Source organism: Zalophus californianus, chromosome 9 (genome assembly GCF_009762305.2).
Source record: "Zalophus californianus isolate mZalCal1 chromosome 9, mZalCal1.pri.v2, whole genome shotgun sequence".
In the NCBI taxonomy this organism is placed as follows: domain Eukaryota; kingdom Metazoa; phylum Chordata; class Mammalia; order Carnivora; family Otariidae; genus Zalophus; species Zalophus californianus.
In genome coordinates this window covers 80,154,547-80,173,919 of record NC_045603.1, presented here as the reverse complement: position 1 = coordinate 80,173,919, position 19,373 = coordinate 80,154,547, and the positions used below count along the sequence as shown (strand labels likewise).

General features: G+C 37.3%; 1 protein-coding gene across 3 annotated transcripts in view; it reads right to left on the bottom strand.

Annotated features, from left to right (window-relative positions):
• ITPR2 (inositol 1,4,5-trisphosphate receptor type 2) overlaps nucleotides 1-19,373 on the bottom strand; it is a 499,981-nt gene that overhangs the window by 223,082 nt on the left and 257,526 nt on the right. For all 3 annotated transcript variants that reach the window (XR_003519864.2, XM_027593395.2, XM_027593396.2), the window contains 3 exons: nucleotides 10,469-10,659; nucleotides 5,497-5,639; nucleotides 950-1,058 (listed from right to left, as the gene is read on the bottom strand). Coding sequence is in view for 2 of the 3 variants with exons in the window: in XM_027593395.2 (XP_027449196.2) it covers nucleotides 950-1,058; nucleotides 5,497-5,639; nucleotides 10,469-10,659 (443 nt within the window). In the remaining variant the exon portion in view is untranslated. The remainder of the gene's footprint in view (nucleotides 1-949; nucleotides 1,059-5,496; nucleotides 5,640-10,468; nucleotides 10,660-19,373) is intronic.

Sequence of the window (19,373 nt, the reverse complement as noted above, 5' to 3'; positions counted from 1 at the left end):
CATCTGAGTCAAATGGAGTAGTTTGAAGTTATACCCCTTCTATTAATATCCAAGATTCCATTGTATTTCTTTTCTACAAGATTAAATTAAAAAAAAAACCCTAACACTATGATCTTTTTGGAATTAGATAGCATATACATAAATAAATAAACAAAATTCTTCCTATTTTAAACATATCAGATGATTAGTACTTACAGAATCAGACCAAAAAGTTATTAAGGAACATGGTACAAATTTTGTTTGATATCTAACATATAAGTATAGGTAGCTAGCTAAAAAAAACAAAAAACAAAAAACAAAAACCCACCTCACTAGATTTATATTTTATATTTAAGTGTATCACCTTGGGTATTAGACATGCTGCTAGCAATATCTTAATGAGCACCTGAGCTGTCATTTTTAATAACAGAATGACAATTATTACCTATAAGTTATATTCCCTGAAAATCATTTGTTCAATACTTAAATTAATATAGGTAAGAATAGAAACTTACCATTCCACTTACAAAAAATATTATTTTATAATACATGGCATAATATTATAGAAAACAAAAGGGACATATATTTACAATAAAAGATCAACATATGCCCAAACGCATAGACCATTTTAATATGCAGCAGAACTTTATACAGAATTTTAATAATGAATCTCAGTTGTTCATTGTAAAAAAAAAATCATTTGGTCTATATGAGAAAAATACACATATTGAAGATAAAATATAATAAAACAAATGAGCCAAATACTTGGGCCATTCTAATCTTAGTTTTTTCTCAATTCAAAGTAGACATGAAAGATGAATACCATACAAACAAATTATCTAATTCATGTAAGTACACATGCCATCAGAATGTAATATAAGCAATCATCTCATAGCCCACGTATTTCATTGATTATGGTATACTAGAAATTCTACTTTATTTTCAAATACTAAAAATTAAAAATATATACCTCTTCCACAAAGCTGTCTTTCTTCTCTAGCATTTCTCGTAAAGTCTGAAGAATTTTAATGCACAGCTTTTCTTCTTTCTCCATGAGTTTCTTTGTATGATTAATCAACCTTAAAGCAGAATATTAAGTCTTAAATACAACAGCGCTTTCTCTTCAGGCTGTATACTAACATCATATACTAGAGGGGAAAGAGTCACATTATTATTTGAGAATATGAAGTAAACATGATACCTATTTTCAAAACTTTTAAAATTACACTTCAGCTCACAGACTTTGTATTATAAAACATCCTTTGCTTTACAGGCAGTATATCTCAGTGCTTCTAAATTTATTCAAGTAGCATACTTTTAGTGGGACACAATACTCTAAAAGACAACGAGACACTGATTATCTTTAATCCCATCATATGAACTAAACCAACTTTACTAGTAGAGAAATGGGAATATTTGCAGCATATTACATTTTATTATATTATGTTATACTATATTATTTTCTATAGACTATATTACCTTAATTATATAGGTTCAGTAGCAGTATACAACACTGCAACCTTAGCATAATGGGTTGTTTTCCAATTTCTGTTAATAATAATAATGTGCTATTTTTCACTATTAGGGCTTGGTAGAAACAGGCAGTTTTGTGATTAGAAGCAAAAAACCACAACAACAAAGTAACATCAAGACAGTCTATCCATGTACTGTTTTTACTATAATGTGGGCAAAAATTCTAATTTTATAGTGGTAACCTTTGCACTGGTATTCTGTCAGGAGAAAAGTTTGAGGATCATAGTTATATACCATCCTCAAGAACTCAAAATCAAGTAAAATGTTTATAATCAGAATGCATAGCTTATCATATATAACTCTGAAAAAGCTAGTTCTCACAATGACCCTGGGAGACATGTCTCCCTAGAAAAACAGAATGATGTCAAACATAATGGAATGGCCCCATTTCAGTGACATAAGAGGAGTACCATGGGACATAACCCTCAGGAAAAGTGAGGTTTCACTAGAAAATGACTAGTCAGTGCTTTTCAGGTGTCAAGGTGAAGTACTAGCACTTCCCACGGATTCTCTCAATTCATCTTCACCACAAGCCAATGCCACAGGTTCTATTATCTGGCTCATGAGCAAACAGATGTCCAGAGAGATAAAGCAACTGGCCTGTAGTGACACAATCATTAAGTGGTGGGATCTGGAAATAGACGCATGTCCATCTGACCACAAAGCCAAGATTGTGAAGCACCATTCTGTGGTGACCCATTTACTAATCGCTTGAGTCTCAGAGTTACTGTGAAGAGAGTCCCCACTCAGCCACCTCTTGTGTGATATGGTAAGTGTTTCAACACAGGTAATGGCAAATGCCATAAACTAGACAAAGAAACTACTACATTCTTTAGGGAAGTTTCCTAGGGCTGATAAAAGGTTCCAGTGAAGAGATAACTTTTAATGATGAAGATTTCACCTGGCAGGAAAAGGTGGAGAAAGAAGGCATCCTTCCAAAGGGAACGATATGAACAAAGGGCAGGGGCAGAAAGCTGACCTTCCTGTCCAGGAAATGATAAATACTCCATCTCCAGCTGACACATGAAGACATAAAAGAAGAGAGGATAAGAGATGCAATCTGAAAAGAAGGAACTGGCAATATTACGCTAAAGAGTCTGGAATGTACTCTATAGAAAACAGGGGACCTCTGTTTTAAAGGACCTGAATGACCCTGCCTACATGTGAAAGATGACATGGAAGAGTAAGAACAAGGGCACACATGCACAGGGCATGTGATGGGGTAATCTACAAGAAGCAATATAGAAATTAAATAGCCAGGACTGGGTAAGTAATGACAAATCAGAAATGTTATATGTGAGATGCACTCTGATATTTTATATTTTTTAATTCATTTTTAATGGTTGCCTCTGCTCCCTAAATTAATTTTTAAACCCATAAATGAATCACATGCCACGGTTTGATAAACTATGAGATTATCCTTCATAAGGGAGGACTAAGTGTTAATTTGAATAGACTGTAACCAGACACCTTAAAGGTTAACACCCACATTGACTCATTCTCTCTTTATTCTCTTCTCTCTCAATTTATGTGACAAAGTAGATATGGGAATTTGGGATCTTTCCTGGGATCTACCCCTCACATTCTCCAGCAGACCCATCTGAGTCAACAAGTTCCAAGAATTAAATTCATTTGAGGAAGTCGGAGGCCCCACGAAGGCCTTGGACTTAAGCTCTCTTCTCCAGCTTAGCTTTACCAGAGAGCTCTGCACAGTACTACAGGGCCCCTTGCATAGCTATTAATAAAGTTGGATTCTAACTTTATTAGACATCCCTGCAAATAAAACCCTTGGTTCTTCACAGAGTTGGGGAAGGAGTAGGAAAAGCACTAGAGCAGAAAACAGACATTCTTGAGTCACTGGCCATACTACAGTCATAATAGCACAAAAATCTCTTCTCTAACCATAAAAGTATGTGACATCTTTTTTTCCATCTGAGTGTAGTATCTGTAATATGTTCCCGCTATTCTATTGCTCTGTTTCTCTCCTTTTAGGTACCTGGTGTTGCAACAGATTTGCTTTTAGCACATGTTCAGCTCAGGCCAATATTTTCTTGGCATTGTGAGTTACTCTATGTCATCTTTACATAGACCTACATCTTTAAGTTCTCGACTGGTGCCATCCAACATAACTTTTTCTACAATAATTGAGACGTTCTCTATCTGTGCTATCAAATTTGTTGGCCACTAGCCACATACGGCTATTAAGCACTTAAAATGTGGCAAATGTGACAGGAACTGAATATTTTCTTTATATATTTTTATTAATTTAAATTTTAACTTAAAAAGCTATGTGAAGCTTTTGACAGCCTAATTCTTGACCCTGAGGCAGCAAACTTTTTTTCTAAAGAGCCAAAGAATAAATATTTTGGGCTTTGTGGGCCGCAAAATCTCTGTGGCAACTAGATGACAATACTATAATAGCCACAGACAACATGTGAATCAAAGTGTGTAGCTGTGTTTCAATAAAACTTTATTTGCGGGCGCCTGGGTGGCTCAGATGGTTAAGCGTCTGCCTTCGGCTCAGGTCACGATCCCAGGGTCCTGGGATCGAGTCCCGCATCGGGCTCCCTGCTCAGCGGGGAGCCTGCTTCTCCCTCTGCTTCTCTCTCTCTCTCTCTCTCTGTCTCTCATGAATAAATAAATAAAATCTTTAAAAAAAAAAAAAAACTTTATTTGCAAAAATCACCAAAAGGACCAATTTACCCTGAAGGCCGGGGTTTGCCAGCCCCTGTCCTAGACTATCAAGTCTCTGGGACATATCTATAGTATCATACTAATTTCCTGGACTTACAAGTCTCGATTACTACCCGCTTTTTAATTCACATTCTATGCATTGATATACATTCACAGGAGGTAAAGGATATTTCTCAAAGGCCCTATTACTAGTGAATACCTCTACTTAATTTTTTTTTCTAATGGCTTCCATGGTTATCAGTTTTGCAGATACACTGGACCTCTTCACTTAAAAAATTCTTATCAGAAGACTGGCAAGTGTCCGGACGAACACATTCTTCCTAGTCCCCAGAGGCCACAGTGGGTCTAGAGCCAAGAATCTGTGATTCTGGCTATAATACAGAAACCCTGCCTATTCTTCAAAATGATTCCTGCAGTCAGTTCTTCTCATCCCATATCTTGTTTTCTCTCCACAAATCCCAGCTTTAACTGGTAAAAGGAAGGAACACACTTCTTGTGTCCCCCAGTCCTTCCATTTTTGCCTCAAGTGCATCACAGTCACTGGAGGGGGTTTTAGCAATATCCTCAACCAGGCAGGAATTAGCTGTGATAGATATGGTCAAGGGGGTTAGCAAGTACCTCTGACTGGCCATCTTGAATGAATCACTCAATGAGTGCCCTCACATCAAGACATGTCTCTTTTCTTCTGGAGCTAGTTACACTTTCTCTCACAACTTGCAGATCTTCTGAGGGAAATAAGTAGATGAGAGGCTGCAGATGAGGATGACCAAGGAGACGCCGTATCTAAAGCATGCCTCAGCCTTCCCACCACTAAAATGAGGCTGAGTCCTCAATCTCACAGAGTGTTAGTGCAGATAGATTCAAGAGGTAAGCACATGGAGGACAAAAACACACACAGCAAGACCTCAATAAATGCTAGTTTCCCCTTCTTTCTGTTATGTTAATGAAAATAAGTGACTTTAAACAAGAATCTTTTTGAAGGTCACACCACATAGTGTGCATGGGATTAGAGAGGAATAGAGAGGAATGAGAACTTATTTCATGTGATACTTCGTGCCCAATAATGACGTTTTATTTTCAGTAAACTTTAGGAAAATATAACTTGACCTTCACCCAAATAAAATTTCAATTGACTCAAATTAATGATTTTGAAAGTGTATTTTAACATGGATTTTTGATCTTTCACATATTCTGTGGACTGTCATGTACCAGCAGAGTAAAAAGCAGAAATGTATTAGAGGCCATCTTGGCTTGGTAACACTAGCAGAATCTCAGATTGTACCCACTTACTTGGACATGAAAGCACCACATCTTATTCTTGCATCACTCCCCTCGGGGAACAGTAGTTCCGGACTGTACAACACATCAACCAACACTGAGAATTCAGCCTGCATCATCGGGCTGAACTGTTGTTCCAACGAGGCCACTACGTCCTAAGGAATAAAGCACAAGGGAACCGACATGAAGACCTAAGTCAGATTTCATCATTTGAAGATTGCACAAGTCTAAGAATACTAACCAGAAATAAGACGTGGAAATTTCAGAGATGTACCCTACCTTCCCGTGGCATCAAAGGTCTGTGCTTAAAGTACAGTCTGGTTATCTGTATGAATATTGCTTGGGTCACCTTTTTCATTTTTAAGGTAAGAGAGGGGTGGGTAGCTATATGATTTCTAAGGATATTTATACAAGATGAAAAGTGAATAAAGCCACTGTTACAAGCCCTGCAGTATCTAGGATTTTAATGGAGACACGATTGGTATTCAGCAAATCAGAATAAATTGGGGTATGCTTGAGGAACAGCTTAAAGATTCCATATGTATTTCTGATCATCTGGAACTAACCGTATCTTCCACTGGAGAAATTCCTTGATATATTCTTTGAAGGAGTATTAGCACTTCACAAGGGTTCAAGGACATTTAATACTCTTTCAAATTACATCTTTTTGATAGACATTACTGGTCACCTACCCTTCTCCTTACTAATAGGATCCCCATGTTGTTTCTCAATTAGGCAGCAACATCCTCAGGGTATAAGCCCCTTCAAGTTGGGGTCATGGTTGATTAGTTTAAACCAGTCATGGTCATTCCAGGTCCCCTGCCAGTGATTAGTCTAGACATGATTATGTGACACCGTCCTAGCTAATAGGACATTGGGTGACATTAACTGAGCAGGCAGTGGTGTGTGTTAGGGGATGCAGGGGCGGACTCTTTTGAAACTACCTATGGCTCTCAAGACAGTTTAAGTGTGTGAACCCAAAATGGGAGGCAGCCGCCATATGACTTTTGGAGACCAGCCTTAGGCTGAAAGCCAACAGACCAACAGTGTTAGAGCCCTGCTCTCTTGAGCTACTAAATTAACCAATTCGAGAAGAGCCCCAACTCCAGATTCCTTGCTATGTGAAATGACATGTTTTTAATTGTTTAAGCCACTTTTCATTAAAATTGTGTTAATTATAGCTGAAAGCATTCTCACTGACATGTTTCTAGAATGGTCTGTGGGCAATGACAATTTACTGAACATTCTTTAATGACTAAAGCATCCCCTTTTTGTTTTTAAAATAACTATGTTAAAAGACCAAAAAAAATCTTCTCACTTAAAGCAATATTTTATTCATCCATACCTATGACATATTTTGTTCAGCAGAAAACTGATTGCCAATTGCTTATCATTACTTTCAGCTACAGCAACACAGATGGGGTACCACTACCTCTCTTGATTTCTTATGGCTAGATTTCAGAGTTAACTCTTGTTTAACTCTATCTTCCCTTTTCAGCAAAAGTGATCATTTCTACTTCAACTATTCTAATAAGTTGAGAAATTTCTGATGACAGTTAAAAGAGACTACCAGGAAGGCAATAATGCAAACTGGAAACTAGATATTCTATAATGTGGGAAGAGAATATGCTTATCAAATTTATGACCATATTTAATAAAATGTACCTTTTTTTCAGATTACCTATCTTCATTTCATTTACTAAACAAATTATGTTCAGGCTCCTATTATGTGAATTCTGTCTTCAGCTTTTATTTTGATCACAGGCCAATTATGTAATCTCTCTAACTTGTTATTTCCCCATGTGAAAAGTCAGGATAATGATACACTCACATGGGTTTGCTGTGAGGATTAAAGGTAAGTACACAGGACAGCCTCTAACACATACTGGCCACTTACTATTCCTCAATAAATGTTTGTAATCATTACTGTTGAGTAACAGTTAGTAGCAATCATCACCCTATTAACAAATCCAGTGGTTACTTTGCTGCTTTCATCTTACCCAACCACTGCTAAGCATTTTACACACTTGTTTCTATTCTATCAAACCCTTCCTGCTCTGCTCTTGGCTTTTGTAACATCACACTTTCTCTATTTTCCACCTATGTCCTGACCATTCCTTTGCCAACTCCCAGTAGCTCCTGGTCCTTTTTTGTGAGAAATCTAATTCAAGTCCATGGTTTTAATATTATATATATGCTGGAACAATCCACATTTATATTTCCTGCATGGACATCTTTCCAAACCACTCTGGACTCATATGTCCAACTGCCTATTTGACATACTCACATGGATACCTAAATAGGCATCTCAAACTTAAAATCCCACATGCAGAATTCCTAATTACAAATTCTCCATTCTTTCCTATCTTAGCAAATGATTCAATCATATCATATCCTCTATTCTTCTTTCCAACCCCCCACAACTCATCCACCCATCTACCAAGTCCTGTTGGCCCTACAACCAAATATATCCAAAATTCATCTCCTTCTCTTCATTACAATTGCTACCCCCATAAGCCAAGCTGCCATCATCTTTTGCCTGAATTAATGCAAAAGAGTCACTGCTTCTATGTCTGGACCCTATAACCCACTCATCACTCAAAATCCAGTGACCTTTAAAAAAGCAAACCAAGTCATGATTGTCCTCTCCTGAAAATCTCCAAAGAGTTGCCATCTCACTTAGAATAAAATCCAAATGCCTTACCATGCAAGTCTCTACATGATCTGGCTCCTACTTTCATAATCCTCTCCTCCTTTGCTCACTATACTCCTACCCCAATGGGTTTCTCTTGGCTCCTCAAACCCACCAGCTTCATTCCTGCCTAAGTACCTTGGCATTTACTATTCCCTCCTAATAAAAATCTCTGTCCTCAAATCTTTGAATAGATTATTCCTCTCCCTTATTCAGGTCTCAACTCAAATGTCACCTCAACAGAGAAGAGTTCCCTACTATAAGATCATTCTCCCAGTATGTCTTCACCATGTTGTTACCGTGCTTTATTTTATTCACAGTAGTTTTAATTACCTAACATTATATCATTCATCTAATGGGTAAGAATGTATGTTCCATGAGAGCACAGGGCTCACGGCTCTATCTCTAGCACACAGTAGCTGGCATTGAGTTTTTTACTAAATATGTATTTATTTAATAAGTGTAACAATGCATTTCCCCTCTATATGCTGGCTAACACTTCTATCCATCTCTCCTCTGAAATGTTCTACTCTTTTTGCTCTCATAAATCTGACTCCTCTTCTTTCTGACCCTACCATTTGTATCTCTTATTAAGCCATTCTGCCACTCCTGGCCTCTTACAAGATGTTCTTTGTTTTTCCAGCACTATATTCTCCCTTTTAGCAACACCATCCACTGTCCTTGCTCCAAATAATATCTCCAAATATAGACTCAACTTCCAATACATTTAATAGCCTGTTAATGTGATTCCACATATTAGCAATGACCATGGCCAACCTCCTTCTACTGTAGTCCCTCCTTCTCTCCTACAATAAAACATCTTAATAATAGCACCTAGTCTCCAATCATCAGTGCCTCTTAAACACCCCTCTCTCCCTCTCTCCACCCAAGGCAGGTCTGTGGACCCTGCCTTCATTATTGATATAAGCCCTGTTTCTTCAATTCATTCATACTGCCACCTGGTTGAGATATTTAGTGATTCTTTTCTTCTTCTTCTTCTTTTTTTTTTTTAGAGAGAAAAGGTGGGGAGGGGCAGAGGGAGAGAGCATCTTAAGCAGGCTCCACACCCAGCACAGGGCTCAGTCTCAAAACTCTGAGATCATGACTTGAGTGGAAATCAGAGATCAGACGTTTAACTGAGCCACCGATGTACCCCAGATATTTAGTGATTCTTAACTAGTCTGTTCTCTTCTAGTCTCTTCCTGATAACTCTTTCCTGCAAACCAATAAATGTTTAATAACTTATAATGATATTTTCACCCAAATTTTCAATGACTTATAACCTTCAAGTTTTTCATACTGAATCTAACTTGTCTTTTTAATCACATATAACACTCAGCTATTAAAATTCTGAACCTCCACCAATTATTCTACATGTAACCTCTTGCAATATTTATTCCAGTTCATGTTTTGACTATTCTCCAAGCCAAACAATTTCCTCAAACCATACCCTAATTCACTCCATGAAATCATCCACAATTATGTGGGTGGGAAGATTTCTGTTATGGGTTGAATTGTGTCTCCCTAACAAAACTCATATGTTAAAGTACTTCAGAGTGTGACTATAATTGTAGATAGGGCCTTTAAAGAGATAATTAAGGTAAAATGAATTCATATGGTCAGCTCTCATCCAACATGACTGGTGTCCTTATAAGAAGAGGCAATAAGGATACAGACACATATGTGTACAGAGGAAGGACCATATGAGGACACAGTGACAAGGTAGCCACCTGCAAGCCAAGGAGAGGGATCTTGGGCTTCTATCTCCAGAACTGTGATAAAATAATTTGCTGTTGGTTAAACCACCTAGTCTGTGGTATTTTGTGATGGCAGCCTGAGCAAACAAATACAATGCCTCTCCATACTTGATGTCCCAGAATCCAGGCCAAACTCAGGATTGGGATACTATGCAAATAATGGTGCTTACACCATTTTCACCAAAAGAGTATAAGAGAATACTAAGAGATAAACTGAAGCAAGGTTATGAATATTTAATTTATTACATGAGAATTTATGGTAACTTATTTTTCCAAGTTTTATTGAGTATTATTTTGATATTAAGACCCATTTGATATTAAGACCCAGTACGTATTAGATAATACATACTCACTAAAAATAACAACTTTTACCTGGAAGCCATGCTTTTAAAAAGAGTAATATTGGTAGGGAATTGTAAAGTAAAGCCTGGTCCCCAACTAGAACTTGATGTTTTTAACCATATTCTATTTGTGTTACTACATATATTAAAAATTATAATTTAGAAAATGGTAAGCCATTGCATACTCATTGTACCTGTAACTTTTCAATAATATTTCTATAATCCCAAGCAGGCCCTCCAAGAGCCTCCTTGAAGCGTGGTCCAGAGCGAGCAGATAGTCTCCAGCCCATGGCTGCTCTCTGCACCATACTGGAATGGCTCTTCAGGAAAAGGGTATTAACTTGGCTGTCCAAATCCACCGGAATGGCAATCCCACGATTCTTTGCTGAAAAAGAAAGAATTAAAATATTTTTCTCTTACTATGACTACAGCTTCTTACACATCATTGAAATAATCTTATAAACAGAACAAATAAAAAAGAAAAAACATAACTTCTGTGATGTAATGACCAGTATGGTGACTATACTTAACAATACTGTATCATCTATTTGAAATTTGCTAAGAGAATATATATTAAAAGTTCTTACCACAAGAAAAAAATTGTAACTATGTGAGGTGATGGATGTTAACTAAATTTATTGTGGTAATCATTTTGCTACATATGCATATATCAAGTCATTATGTTGTACACCTTAAGTTAATACAATGTTATATGTCACTTATATCTCAATAAAACAGAAAAAAATCAAATCTTTAAACTCTGCCATTGTTTTCTATAACTACAAAAGCTTTTAACCTGAAAGCATTTCAATTCTTAAGACCAATTATTAAAGTGAGCTCATTAAATATTCAAGACCTTATTTGATTCTTGATGATTAATGCTTGAAATTCACTTCATACAGCATCAATATAGAAAATAATGCAAAACAGCCATGTGAATTTGTGTTTTCCCAGCTGCCAAGAAAAATAAGAAAGCAGACAGAAAACACATGCTAAAATCCTGCCTGTCTGTTAATTAGTATAATTGATGTGTATGTGTGTATGCACACACATGTGCACACACAAAATTTCAGGTAGTGAAACAGCTGAAAGAAGAAATAAAAACTTGAATAGTATAAGATATCTGTATTTGAAGAGGGCACATTGTACATGTCCTTCTTCCCCAAATTCACTGAAATGTATATTTTATCCGACTTATATCATAGTACTGAAAAAATGAGAATGCTTGCCGCAAGGAAAACAAAAACGTTGAGGCATTTTTGAAAGCAGAAAGAAGACAGGATTAGCCCATCAGAGAAGGAAGAGGAGAGACATTGCTCTTATCTAAGAGATAAGAGTTAGAACAGGTCTTCCTCAGAAGAGAGTCAACCAACCCCAAGAGTGGTAATGGGAGGTAGGGGAATTATCTGGGCAACTCATTAAAGAACAGCATGTGCATAGCTGGGAAGTTAAGGTCCTCCCCTCTCTGACTAGCATAAACAGAGCAGTTAGCAACAGCAGTTTTTATCCAGAGGATAAAGTTAGGGAACTATAGAAAGGAACTCTCATGGAAGTGAAATACCTACCTGGAGAGAATGCCAAATGAAGGTGTCAGGACTTGACAGAGAAACAGAATAGAGCTTGAAGTAACTCCAGAGATCTTCATCAAATAAGAAGTAGAAGAGGGAAGAGAGAAGAAGCAGCTCCAGCAGAAAGAAAAAATATACAAGACTCTAACCCCGGAGCAAAGCTCTCCTATTTTAACACTTGTTAGTATTCTCAGCTGGTCTTCTGCTTCACACACACACACACACACACACACACACACACACACACACACAGACACACACAAGGAAAGCCTGTATATCATTTATTCTGCCCCTCACCCAGAACTCTGGGTCAGATCTGTCATTTATACAAGAATGCTAGTAGAGAAACAGACCCTCAAAACTGCTGTGGATCCAATGCAGTCATTACAGACCTTTATAACCATGAACACACCACCAAGAATCATAGGGGAAACTAAGAGCATTAAGATTAAGGGGCCCCAGTGAAAACAGAAATGATTCAAGGAAGAACAGAAAATATTTAAATAATCTGATTATTATCCTCAGAAAATGTGGGTATATACTACTCCCCTCAAACTCCCCCAAAATCAGAAAAAGAAAGAATTTTGGAAATTAAAATATAATTGCACAAATAAACATTTCAAAATGGCTGAAAAAGAAAAGGATAAGAATAAAGGCCAAGTTGATAATCTGGGAAAGTCAAAGAATCTTCTAGAACATAAAGCATAAAAGATCAAAAAGGAGAATAAAAGAGAGAGAATGTGAAAGAGAAAGAGTCATCCAGGAAGTCAAATATCTAAAATACATAAGTTTCAGAAAGAAAGATCAGAGACAATGGAAGGGAAGAAATTATTAAGAAAATAATAAACAACAATTTACTTGATCTGAAGAAAGATGTATGTCTTCAAACTGAAAGGACCCACTGTGTATAAAACGGGATTAAATAAGCATATAGACCATATTCTGGTAAAAACAGACAATGCTATCATGGGTTGAATCGTGCCACCAAAAACATATGTTCAAGTCTAAATAATAGATACCTGTGAATGTGACCTTATTTGGAAATAGGGTTTTTGCAAATGTATTCAAGTTAAGATGAGGTCATACTAAATTAGGGTGGGCCCTTATCCAATACAACTGGTGTCCTTATAAGAAAGGGGTGAGGGAAGCAGAGACACACACAGAGGGAAGAACACCATGTGAAGATCAAGGCAGAGATAGGATTTACACAGCTTCAAGTCAAGGAATGCCAAGGACTGCCAGCAAACACTGGAAGTGAAGACAAAGGCATGGGGTCTCAGAGAGTATGGGGCCACTGACACCTTGATTACAGACTTCTAGCCTCCAAAATTGTGAAGTGGAAAGTTTCTATTATTGTAAGCCACCTAGTTCAGGAAATTTGTTATGGTTGCCCTACAAAACTAATAGAAATGCCATAAGCCAAGAGAAAAAAGAGGATTCCTACAAAAAAGAGACAGGCACCAAACTTCTCACCATCAATACTGTATGCTAGAATCCATAGAATAATATGTTTAAGAACTAATGGACAACAAATTTTGAAATTAGTAGTTTATACCCATCTAAACTGAAAATCACAAGTGATACCTGAATAAAAACGTTTCAGAACATGTAAATCTCAGAATTTTTTCTGTAAACCCACAATGAAAATCACAGAAAAGAAAAAAAAAGACAGAAAGGAATCCAAGAAAATGTCAACGTGAATACAAGAAATCATGGCAACTGAGTATGAACCTGAAGAAGAGAATAAAGCAAGACACATGTGAAGGAAGATCCATTAGACGTTAATAGTTAGGAAATTAGAAAACTCTCAATATCATCACACTACATCTTTGTCTCTAATGGTTATAGAGTGAAAAATATTACTTATCATAATATGGTAGGCTTTGATCACTGATTTTTAAATTTTTTTAATTTAATTTTATGTTATGTTAATCACCATACATTACATCATTAGTTTTTGATGTAGTATTCCATGATTCATTGTTTGAGTATAACACCCAGTGCTCCATGCAGTACATGCCCCCTTTAATACCCATCACCGGGGTAACCCATCCCCCCACCCCCATCCCCTCTAGAACCCTCAGTTTGTTTTCCAGAGTCCATAGTCTCTCATTCGTCTCCCCCTCCGATTTCCACCCCCCTTCATTTTTCCCTTCCTACTATCTTCTTTTCTTTTTTTTTAAACATATAATGTATTATTTGTTTCAGAGGTACAGGTCTGTGATTCATCAGTCTTACACAATTCACAGTGCTCACCATAGCACATTCCCTCCCCAATGTCTATCACCCAGCCACCCCATCCCTACCACCCCCCACAACTCCAGCAACCCTCAGTTTGTTTCCTGACATTGAGAATTCCTCATATCAGTAAGATCATATGATACATGTCTTTCTCTGATTGAATTATTATGCTTAGCATAATACCCTCTAGTTCTACCCACGTCATTGCAAATGGCAAGATTTCAGGGTTGTTTTTTTTAATGGCTGCATAATATTCCATTGTGTGTGTGTGTGTGTGTGTGTGTGTGTGTGTGTGTGTGTGTGTGTGTGTGTGTGTGTGTGTGTGTGTGTGTACCACATCTTTATCCATTCATCTGCTGATGAACACATCTTGGCTCTTTCCATAGTTTGGCTATTGTGGACATTGCTGCTATAAACATTGGGGTACAAGTACCCCTTCAGATCACTACATTGTATCTTTGCAGTAAATACCTATAGTGCAATTCCTGGGTTGTACGGTAGCTCTACTTTCAACTTTTTGAGGAACCTCCATACTGTTTTCCAGAGTGGCTGCACCACATTGCATTCCCACCAACAGTGTAGGAGGGTTCCCCTTTCTCTGCATCCTCGCCAACATCTGCTGTTTCATGGCTTATTAATTTTAGCCATTCTGACTGGTGTGAAGTGGAATCTCATTGAGGTTTTGATTTGGATTTCCCTGATGCCGAGCAATGGGGAGCGCTTTTTCATGTGTCTGATGGCCATCTGGATGTCTTTTTTGCAAAAATGTCTGTTCATGTCTTCTGCTCATTTCTTGATTGGATTATTTATTCTTTGCGTGTTGAGTTTGATAAGTTCTTTATAGATTTTGGATACTAGCCCTTTATCTGATATGTCATTTGCAAATATTTTCTCCCATTCTGTCGGTTGTCTTTTGGTTTTGTTGACTGTTTCTTTTGCTGTGCAAAAGCTTTTTATCTTGATGAAGTCCCAATAGTTCATTTTTGCCCTGGCTTCCCTTGCCTTTGGCGATGTTTCTAGGAAGAATGCTGTGGCTGAGGTCGAAGAGGTTACTGCCTGTGTTCTCCTCTAGGATTTTGATGGGCTCCTGTCTCACGTTTAGGTCTTTCAATCATTTTTGGAGTCTATTTTTGTGTGTGGTGTAAGGAAATGGTCCAGTTTCATTCTTCTGCATGTGGCTGTCCAATTTTCCCAACACCATTTGTTGAAGAGACTGTCTTTTTTCCATTGGACATTCTTCCCTGCTTTGTCAAAGATTAGTTGACCATAGAGTTGAGGGTCCATTTCTAGGCTCTCTATTCTGTTCCATTGATCTATGTTTCTGTTTTTGTGCCAGGACCATACTGTCCTGATGATTACAGCTTTGTAATAGAGCTTGAAGTCCAGAATTGTGTCCCACCAGTTTTGCTTTTCTTTTCCAAAATTCCTCTGGCTATTCGGAGTCTTTTCAGGTTCCATACAACTTTAGGATTATTTGTTCCATTTCTTTGAAAAAAGTGGATGGTATTTTGATAGGGATTGCATTAAATGTGTAGATTGCTCTAGGTAGCATTCACATCTTCACAATATTTATTCTTCCAATCCATGAGCATGGAACGTTTTTCCATTTCTTTGTGTCTTCCTCAATTTCTTTCATGAGTATTTCCTAGTTTTCTCAGTACAGATTCTTTGCCTCTTTGGTTAGATTTATTCCTAGGTATCTTATGGTTTGGGATGCAATTGTAACTGGGATCGACTCCTTAATTTCTCTTTCTTCTGTCTTGTTGTTGGTGCATAGAAATGCCACTGATTTCTGTGCATTGATTTTATATCCTGCCACTTTACTGAAATCCTGTATGAGTGCTAGCAGTTTTGGGGTGGAGTCTTTTGGGTTTTCCACATAAAGTATCACATCATCTGCAAACAGTAAGAGTTTGACTTCTTTGCCGATTCAGATTCCTTTTCTTTCTTTTTGTTGTCTGATTGCTGTGGCTCGGACTTCTAATACTATGTTGAATAGCAATGGTAAGAGTGGACATCCCTGCCGCGTTCCTGACCTTAGGGGGAAAGCTCTCAGTTTTTCTCCATTGAGAATGATATTCGCTGTGGGTTTTTCATAGATGGTTTTCATGATATTGAGGTATATACCCTCTATCCCTATACTCTGGAGAGTTTTAATCAAGAAAGGATGCTGTACTTTGTCAAATGCTTTTTCTGCATCTATTGAGAGGATCATATGGTTCTTGTTCTTTCTTTTATTAATGTATTATATCACGTTGATTGATTTGCAGATGTTGAACCAACCTTGCAGCCCAGGGATAAATCCCACTTGGTTGTGGTGAATAATCCTTTTAATGTACTGTTGGATCCTATTGGCTATTATTCTGGTAAGAATTTCTGCATCCATGTTCATCAAGGTTATTGGTCTGTAATTCTCCTTTTTGATGGGGTCTTTCTCTAATTTTGGGATCAGGGTAATGCTGGCCTCATAAAATGAGTTTGGAAGTTTTCCTTCCATTTCTATTTTCTGGAACAGTTTCAGAAGGATAGGTATTAATTCTTCTTGAAATGTTTGGTAGAATTCCCCTGGGAAGCCATCTGGCCCTGGGCTTTTGTTTGTTGAGAGATTTTTGATGACTGCTTCAATTTCCTTAGTGGTTATAGGTCTGGTCAGGTTTTCTATTTCTTCCTGGTTCAGTTTTGGTAGTTGATAAATCTCTAGGAATGCACCCATTTCTTCCAGGTTATCTAATTTGCTGGCATAGAGTTGCTCATATGTTCTTTTAATTGTTTGTATTTCTTTGGTGTTGATTGTGATCTCTCCTCTTTCATTCATGATTTTATTGATTTGGGTCATTTCTCTTTTCTTTTTGATAAGTCTGGCCAGGGCTTTATCAATCTTGTTAATTCTTTCAAAGAACCAGCTGCTAGTTTCGTTGATCTGTTCTATTGTTCTTTTGGTTTCTATTTCATTGATTTCTGCTCTACCCTTACTATTTCTCTTCTCTTGCTGGGCTAGGCTTTATTTGCTGTTTTTTCTCTAGCTCCTTTAGGTGTAGGGTTAGCTTGTGTATTTGAGACCTTTCTTGTTTCTTGAGAAAGGCATGTATTGCTATATACTTTTCTCTTAGGACCACCATTGCTGCATCCCAAAGATTTTGAACAGTTGTGTTTTCATTTTCACTGGTTTCCATGAATTTTTTTAATTCTTCTTTAATTTCCTGGTTGACCCATTCATTCTTTAGTAGGATGCTCTTTAGCCTCCATATATTTGAGTTCTTTTGACTTTCCTCATGATTGAGTTCTAGTTTCAAAGCACTGTGGTCTGAAAACATGCAGGGAATAATCCCAATCTTTTGGTACTGGTTGAGACCTGATCTGTGACCTAGGATGCGATCTATTCTGGAGAATGTTCCATGGGCACTAGAGAAGAATGTGTATTCCGTTGCTTTGGGATGGAATGTTCTGAATATATCTGTGAAGTCCATTTGGTCCAGTGTGTCATTTAAAGTCTTTATTTCCTTGTTGATCTTTTCCTTAGATGATCTGTCCATTTCAGTGAGGGGGTGTTAAAGTCCCCTACTATTATTGTATTGTTGTTGATGTGTTTCTTTGATTTTGTTATTAACTAGCTTATATAATTGGCTGCTCCCATGTTGGGGGCATAGATATTTACAATTGTTAGATCTTCTTGTTGGATAGACCCTTTAAGTTTGATATAGTGTCCTTCCTCATCTCTTATTATAGACTTTGGTTTAAAATCTAATTTGTCTGATATAAGGATTGCCAGCTTTCTTTTGATGTCCATTAGCATGGTAAATGGTTTTCCACCCCCTCACTTTCAACCTGAGGTGTCTTGGGTCTAAAATGAGTCTCTTGCAGGTAGCATATCGATGGATCTTGTTCTTTTATCCAATCTGATACCTTTGTCTTTTGATTGGGGCATTTAGCCCATTTACATTCAGGGTAACTGTTGAAAGATATGAATTTAGTGCTATTGTATTGCCTGTAAGGTGATTGTTACTGTATGTTGTCTGTGTTCCTTTCCGATCGATGTTATGTTTAGGCTCTCTCTTTGCTTAGAGGACCCCTTTCAATATTTCTTGTAGAGCTGGTTTGGTGTTTGCAAATTCTTTTAGTTTTTGTTTGGCCTGGAAGCTTTTTATCTCTCCTTCTATTTTCAATGACAGCCTAGCTGGATATAGTATTCTTGGTTGCATATTTTTCTTGTTTAGTGCTCTGAATATATCATGCCAGTCCTTTCTGGCCTGCCAGGTGTCTGTGGATAGGTCTATTGCCAATCTACCATTGTAGGTTACCGATGTCTTGTCCCAAGCTGCTTTCAGGATTTTCTCTTTGTCTCTGAGACTTGTAAGTTTTACTATTAGATGTCGGGTGTTGACCTATTTTTATTGATTTTGAGAGGGGTTCTCTGTGCCTCCTGGATTTTCATGCCTGTTTCCTTCTCCAAATTAGGGAAGTTCTCTGCTATAATTTGCTCCAATATACCTTCTGCCTCTCTCTCTTTCTTCTTCTTCTGGGATCCCAATTATTCTAATATTGTTTCATCTCATGGTATCACTTATCTCTCGAATCCTCCCTTCATGATCCAGTAGTTGTTTCTCTCTCTTTTTCTCAGCTTCTTTATTCTCCATCATTTGGTCTTCTAATTCACTAATTCTCTCTTCTGCTTCATTTATCCTAGCAGTTAGAGCCTCCATTTTTTATTTCACCTCATTAATAGCCTTTTTGATTTCGACTTGGTTAGATTTTAGTTCTTTTATTTCTCCAGAAAGGGTTTCTGTAGTATTTTCCATGCTTTTTTCAAGCCCAGCTAGTATCTTCATAATCGTCACTCTGAACTCTAGTTCCGACATCGTACTAATGTCCGTATTGATTAGGTCCCTGGCAGTACTGCCAGGTACTGCCTCTTGTTCTTTTTTTTGAGGTGAGTTTTTCTGTCTTGTCATTTTGTCCAGAGGAGAATAGATGAATGAGAGAACAAAATGCTAACAGGGTAACAACGACCCCCAGAAAAATATACACTAAACAAATCAGAAGAGACCTGAAACCAGGGGAAAAGAAAGGGAAAGAAAGAAAAAAGAAAAAAAAAAGAATATGATCAAATATGATCAGGCTGGTGAATAGATCAGTGGCATACACTAGATTCTGGGTGTATTTTGGTCTGTTAGAAGAAACTGCCTCCCAAAATTTTAAAGAAAGAAAAACTTATATATGTACAACAATAAGGGTAAATACAATGAAGGGATGGAATATGACTAAAAAATGAAAAATATAAAGATTTTATAAA